Below are 7,575 nucleotides of genomic sequence, written 5' to 3' on the forward strand. Positions count from 1 at the left end.
GGAAACATGTGTAAGAATGGGAAACAAAGTAACAAATACAAAACGTTTTGTGTGCAGCAATCGGAAACATGTGTAAGAATGGGAAATAAAGTAACAAATACAAAACGTTTTGTGTGCAGCAATCGGAAACATGTGTAAGAATGGGAAACAAAGTAAAAATATAAAATGTAACAAATACAAAATGACTATTTATACCTGTCTAACATGTTTGTTAAAGTCCGACCACCTTCTTGATTTTCAGACGAAAGTACCTCTATGTGAAAATGAAGATAGTAACAAGGCTTTGCAGGAGGTAATTTTTATTACAAGTGTATACAGTACTCACGTGGTGCGCGCATGTCTATCTCTCATCTCCCTGTACGAGACCTCACTCAATAGCAATTATGACGAACTGTGCGTGAGCAAATTCGAAATGTCGCTTGCTAGATTTGTATGATATCAAAATGACCATGAATAACAAATGTATGATAGCGACCTTAATTAATTAAAATGTGTTATTTTATTTTGAATGAAATAATCTTTTATCAACACGCACAAATATACAATGAAATACTGTTATTTATGATGAGCTGTTCCTGATTTAGTTATGCGTACTGTACGTACCATGGTTTACAATGCGTACTGTACGTACCATGGTTTACAATGCGTACTGTACGTACCATGGTTTACAATGCGTACTGTACGTACCATGGTTTACAATGTCGAAACATACCATACATTTATTCTGTACAAGTTTCCTTTCTGTAACAATAATTTCATCCGTTTTCAGAAACCGAAATCTTGTCTTCATATATGTGGTGTTCTCTGTCATCATATCGTTCTCACTGTGGGCAGCTGTTAAACGGACCATTACCGAGGATGGTTTGTATTCTCCTCTGTTTTAATTGGATGTTATTTGGTATCGTCACACAAACACCTTTTTAAAATATGCATTGGTCTAGGTCATGGAAGTATGAGGATATTTTTGTAATTTTGCTTTGACTGTTAATAAATTGTGTGGACTTCTCATCAGTTAATCCAGGTCGTGAACGAAATCATTAATATAGTGAAAGTATCAGAGTTAGGTCCCTAATAATGACGCACTGTAATAGAGAATTGAGCATTTCCAAACGATTTGCTAATAATTTCATCAAAACAATATTTCATAGAGGAATATGTTTATTAGGGACAATATATTAGATATAAGCAAACGAACCGGTTTGGGATGATTATATAAACAGCGAAAGTAAGGTACAGTCAGATTTATTTTGTTTAATATTATTTTTACAATATCGTTTATAAGTTATTTTATTTGTATTTTAATTTTCTACCTTTAAGATTGGATTGCCCTCGCTTCATTTGACTCACACAGTTTAAATTTAATATTAGGTTGTTTTTCGATTGTCTGCGATATACCTTCTACAAAATACAAATTAGACATAAAAGGGGAATGGCTTGGTGTAAAATTAGCTATTTATGCTGGACATGTTATCCTTGACATGTGTTGTTACCCTCCTTTTTAGGTAATAAATACGAGTTACTTTTCATAGGCAATGTACCCAATATGAATTTAAGAATTAAGACAATAATACACGACACAGATGTCAAGGGACAACATATAAATCGTTTATCTTAATTCCCGAATGGTTGAACACAAATTGCATTATCTTAAAAAAAAAGTTAATCAAAAGTTACTTGTTACATTCTAGTGGAAGATCCGCATCGGTTAAATCATCATGGGGTTAAAACTGTTTTAGAGGAATTTAGTAAAGCAGTAGCTATATGCATAATTCACACTGAGCTCTTTTTTATTTAACTAAATGAACATGATTTACATCGTTATAGGTTGGAATACAGACTATGTACGATATTTCAGGTATATTAGTGGTATGAAAATCAGATACGCGGGTTCTTTCTGCAATACGGTATAATATCAATATATTACAACTGTTATTGATTCATATTCTAACACAATAAAGCGAATTACTTCGTGCTGTTATAGTAATGTCAGTTGCACAAATAAATTTCCCCCAACAAAGATACACATTACTAAACGTTGATCATCATAAAAAGTTGTTTTTTTGTTATTTATTCATCGCTTTTTCTTTACAGTTTCATCCCGAAAAACAAATCGACGGAACATAAATGCAATTAATCAATATCTACTCCAGCGTAACAATTTCTCAGTAAAAGCTCAGATATCGAATTGGAAGAAGACAAAACTCAAAGGCGACAACGTCGTTAAAAATGCACCACAGCATCCTGCATTGGTATGGTGGGCCCCTGTTTCCGGTATGATGGATCATGGGATTACATGTGGCGATGAAGCGTGTGATGTGTCGGTTAGAAGAGGCTTGAAGAATGACCCAAACGTACGAGTAAGTGTTAATGTATTACTATACCCTCCTTACGTAAGTTCTAACTATTTACAGACAACGTTATACAAAAAGCAAACATTGTGTCCAAACGTGTTCAATGTCGACTTATTGCAGGCATTCCTCTTCTATGGAACGGAGTTTGAATTTAGCCATCTTCCATTACCACGCCTACCCCGTCATTTGTGGGCCCTCGAGCACGATGAGTCACCCAAAAATAACGAATTTATTTTCTCGCACGAGGAAGTTATGACCCTGTTTAACTATACCTCAACATTTAAGGTAAGTCATCCAGCAATACAGGAACGTAGCAGCTCTCCTTGTATTTCAAAGGATATATCAAATATACATAAGTACACTTTATATTATGGGAAATATGCCTGGATTTTGTCTTTATATGATCATGCAGTTTAAAAAATCTGAAACAGTTTCATCTTGTTACTAGTGATAATCTGTCTTGTAAAATTATAGTAACACATACCTCTGTCCTTGTTATCGTATTCGTTAGAAATCATTGAATTGTTTCTTGAGTGTAAGGCACCAATAGAAACCGTTCCTATCTGGACGTATCTTCCATTACAGCGCGAGTCTTCCTACCCCGTGACGACCATGGCACTTCCTAGTGTGACCTGGCTTCAGAGTACGGAGTACTTTCTGACGTCTGCTCGCAAGAACGAACTGCAGAATAGAAAGGGTCTGGCGCCTGTGCTGTTTGTACACAGTGACTGTAACGTTCCCTCCGCACGAGACGAATACCTGTCAATGCTTCAAAAGTTTATTAAGGTGGACGTGTACGGCAGGTGTCACACCAACAAAGAGTTGCCCACTCAGTAAGTATTTCACCGCGTTTTATCATGTCTCCTAGCACCAAGACGCTGCCGCTCAGTAAGTAAATCGACACTTCTTAACCACGTCTCCTAGCGACAGGACGCTGCCGCTGAATAAGTATTACACCATTTCTTATAATGTCTCCAAGCAACAAAACGCTGCCGCTGAGAAAGTACTACACCACCTCTTGGTATGTCTCATGACAACACGAAGGTACCCATTGTCAGAAGAAACAAGACAGTATCTCCATACCCACATTAACACGTTTACAATGAAAATATATAATCTCAAGTTTTGTAAATCAGCAGTGCGTAATTAAAATACGCACTTTTATCCCAATTATCTTACCATCACGCCATCCTCCTGTTGGGTTAGTTTGACGAGTCGTTGCTGCACAACTTAGCCATTTTTAATGATTTGTAAAGCAGCTACAAATATGATTTTAACAATATTTGCGACCGAATTTGCAGTCAATCCGCCTTAAACAGATCAGATAAGTATGTCATATGAAAAGACACATGTGTCCATTCCTTTCATCATTGAATATAAAATCCAGTACGAATGTATAATCTATAACGCGAAGTTTGGATATAAAATCCAGTACGAATGTATCCATAACGCGAAGTTTGGATATAAAATCCAGCACGAATGTATCTATAATGCGAAGGTTGGATATAAAATCCAGGACGAAAGTATCTATAACGCGAAGTTTGGATATAAAATCCAGCACGAATGTATCTATAACGCGAAGTTTGGATATAAAATCCAGTACGAAAGTATCTATAACGCGAAGTTTGGATATAAAATCCAGCACGAATGTATCTATAACGCGAAGTTTGGATATAAAATCCAGCACGAATGTATCTATAACGCGAGGTTTGCACTTTAATTCACTGATATTTCTACAATTCGAATAAATAAACTAACGTGTCAATTGGATGCCTTTTATTCTAGTTTACGGGGAATGGAGAAATACCAGAAGAAAGATTTCTTCAAATTTGTAGCACAGTACAAGTTTGCCTTCGCCTTTGAGAACGCCGTCTGCGATGACTATATGACCGAAAAGCTGTGGCGGCCATTTCATCTAGGTGTTGTCCCTATTGTCTTCGGATCACCAAAGGTCAAGGTAATGTCGAATTTCGGCGCTTCCTGTGTATACAGATGTTTCAGTTAAATAGGAACCTACGATTAAAAACGTTAATTTGAGAAGGTATTTTTGTTCAATAACTTCCATCATTAAGACATATGTAAAATCTCATGAACCAAGAATTTGTGAAACTTGTTTCAAATGTTTAATGAATAAATGGATTCTCTTACGAGTTACGAAAAATGGTCAATACTTTTTGAAAATCCACTGAACAAAAACAGGAAATATGTAGGAGAGACTTACAAGAAAAATGCAAACAATTGTTATATTTCCCTTCTTCTTTTAGGAATTCCTCCCCAGCGACAAGTCCGCTTTAGTCGTAGATGATTTCCCTAGTGTAGAGAAACTTGCAGCGACAATCAAAAACATGGATGAAAACGATTATATATATGACGAATACTTAAACTTCAAAACGGATAAAAACGGCATTACCAATAAAAATCTTTTGCAGATTTTAAATGAGAGGGAATGGTCTATGAATGGAGAAGATCGTTCGAAGAAATTCGGTAACCATTTTGCTGGATTTGAATGTTTTATGTGTAGAAAAGTTCACGAAAATATACGCCGTGAGAGTGAGGGAAACCCTCCTTTGATCTCCGTGGCAGGAAAGGACCATTACGGTTGTCCCAGACCAAAGAGTTTCAATGAGCAGGGACAGTATGTGGAGAACAATAAGAACTACGATAGTGTTTACACACAATCCCATTTCAGTGCGATAGCCTTCAGGCACTTCTACGACACCAGTAACATCACATTTACTAACAGAGATGTCAATCAGCTTGCTGATACATTGAAGAGACATGACCAGATGAGGTCGCAATGAGTCCATTGGCCGGCTCAGTTCCAACACATGGTACATTAGGGGGTGTTGCAGACTGACTAAACGAAACTTACAGGAAAATACACCAGTGACAATTAACCAATGTCAACATTTATCAAAGGAAACAGTATCCTGCTTTTCTATAATAGATATGGTCATGCGCGATAAGGTTTGCCCATCTAAGATATAATATGTAATCATGTTCACTACATTCATCTTACACGGGCTGATCACAATGCGAATGAAAAAATATCAGATATTTGTTTGTTATGCATTCGTTAAACTATTAATTTATTTATCATATGTACAAAGGCAGTGCTTGATGAAATATAAGATGTTTGCAAAGTACGTACATTACAGTCATAGTACACGTATCAAGATACTATATGTATCTACCAATGAGTAAAGTACAGTAGGCTTATCGTACGATGCTTAGTCATGGCGTCCAATACTAGTCTTGAGAAAAAACAGTGTAGGTAACGGGTAACCGGAGGTTTTCAGTGAAATGGTTTGTCTTCCTGCAGGCAGCGATATTGTAGTTTCATGCTGTGCAGAATTCAGTCCAGTTTGTTTCATACGAAAACAAGAAAACTGCAAGATTGCGAGCGCCAGTGAGTGTTGTGGACCTCGAATATTTGATTTTGATAAAAGGATCTTAGAGCAATTTACTCTTTCAAATGTAAAGGTAGGCTGGCAAAGACCTCATTGCGTGTGGATCAAACTTTGGGTAAACCACAGAGACTCGCATATTTACATATCAGATTTTACATGTAATTTAAGATTTCCTCGAGAAGAATTATCTATCAATTACCAATTACATTTGGAAGATTCTTATATTTCTTCACAAATGCTTCTTAACCGTTTCATATTGGGCGTTCAATCAAATCATCGAAACATAATGTCAGGCGTGCACGGTTTGTAGGGGACCGTTTATTACACTATTATTGATGTCAACTTTGCGTAGAGATTTCTGTATGCCTTGACACAATAGATAATGAATTATTTCTCATAGTTTATATATTACCTAGATTACGCACAGTAAAAACGAATGTCAGCTCTACATTATTATTAATTTATTAGGTTGATATTTCTCCGTATTTTATGAATGAATATGATATTGTGTTTGAATCTTGAACCGGTACAATAGTTTGTTAATTGCCTCTGACGCCGATTTGGGTTAGTCGTTCATAATATCTATTTAAGATTTTAATTTCTGTGTAAGAAAAAGTATGTTCGTGACATCAGTAGAAAGGCCTTGTTATATACCAGCTCACAACAAATAAACATACAAACATTAACATGCTCATATCAGGCGGAGTTGTAGCGTGTATATACTTATTTAGTTATTTTTCTGTGCTGTTATTGAATATTACTCTCATGTGGAAAATTAAAGAAAAAGATGCATGCATATTGTCTCTGTGTACGTAACAGTGCTAGAGTTTTGCTAGAAGGTCGGAAATTATATTTTAATAATGAAATCTATAGTCATTGTAATGTTTTACAACTAAATCATCCCCAGTGAGGCACGGTAGTCTAGTGGTAGGACGCCGGGCTCGTTACCGAAGGGTTGCGGGTCGAGTCACGGCAGGGCACTGTGTTGTATCTTTGAGCAAGATACTTTACTCCGCTTGTTCCAGTCTACTCAGCTGTAAATGAGTACGTGGTTGGGTAGTGCTAGAATTGTAGAATGCTAGCTGTGAGCGCTGAAATGGCAGCACCGGCTGTATGCTCCCCAGGGAATCGAGAAAGATATTGGCTGGTTGCAAAGGCCCTATAACCACGGATAATAATTTGTGAACCGCTTTGAGACAACCTACTAACTAGGTTGTGATAAAGTGGTATATCAGAACCTCGAATTATTATTATTATTACAATACTCCATGGGTTACACTCACGCTCTCTGCACCCCTGGAATATATATCATGACAACAAAATTGAAGGCACAAAGATTGCTATTTGATTGATCTCGGGTAAAAAAATCACCAATTGCTAGGATGATTTATCTGTCTTTTAAAGATTGCAGAGGAGTGACACCCGACTTCAAAGCCAGTTGATTTTACCATATTGATGTCAAGCGATTCTTTTGATGTACATCAAAGGACCAGACTAGTCTACTTGTATCATCCAGAAGTAGGATGCGCACACTGAGCCTTCGATTTTGTCATGACACAATCCAGGGTTTAGTGTATTCGCTGAGTTGTCCTTAAATCACCATATAATTGTTTTTTTGTTTAACAATATATCTACCAGCGTTTTTAGATAAAATTTTAAACAATGGAAGCGATCGATGTTACCTTTACGGTAACCCCTGATACTTTTGGGAAAGGAGTGGTGGTTAGATTCGGTCGGGACACTGCAATAAACGAAATGGTGTACATAGATCATTTATCCAGTTCTATGATACAGACACGTTTGCTGTTCGATCG

General features: G+C 36.7%; 1 protein-coding gene across 2 annotated transcripts in view; it reads left to right on the forward strand.

Annotated features, from left to right (window-relative positions):
• Positions 1-6,622, forward strand: part of LOC110441937 (alpha-(1,3)-fucosyltransferase 10-like) — an 18,610-nt gene extending 11,988 nt beyond the window's left edge. For both annotated transcript variants that reach the window (XM_021485252.1, XM_021485251.1), the window contains 7 exons: positions 242-292; positions 770-861; positions 2,092-2,357; positions 2,472-2,636; positions 2,937-3,184; positions 4,137-4,308; positions 4,616-6,622. In XM_021485252.1, coding sequence (XP_021340927.1) covers positions 264-292; positions 770-861; positions 2,092-2,357; positions 2,472-2,636; positions 2,937-3,184; positions 4,137-4,308; positions 4,616-5,152 — 1,509 coding nt within the window. In that variant the 5' untranslated portion in view covers positions 242-263 and the 3' untranslated portion in view covers positions 5,153-6,622. The remainder of the gene's footprint in view (positions 1-241; positions 293-769; positions 862-2,091; positions 2,358-2,471; positions 2,637-2,936; positions 3,185-4,136; positions 4,309-4,615) is intronic.
• The last annotated feature ends 953 nt before the right edge of the window (positions 6,623-7,575 follow it).

Source organism: Mizuhopecten yessoensis, unplaced genomic scaffold (assembly GCF_002113885.1).
Source record: "Mizuhopecten yessoensis strain PY_sf001 unplaced genomic scaffold, ASM211388v2 scaffold716171, whole genome shotgun sequence".
Lineage (NCBI taxonomy): Eukaryota > Metazoa > Mollusca > Bivalvia > Pectinida > Pectinidae > Mizuhopecten > Mizuhopecten yessoensis.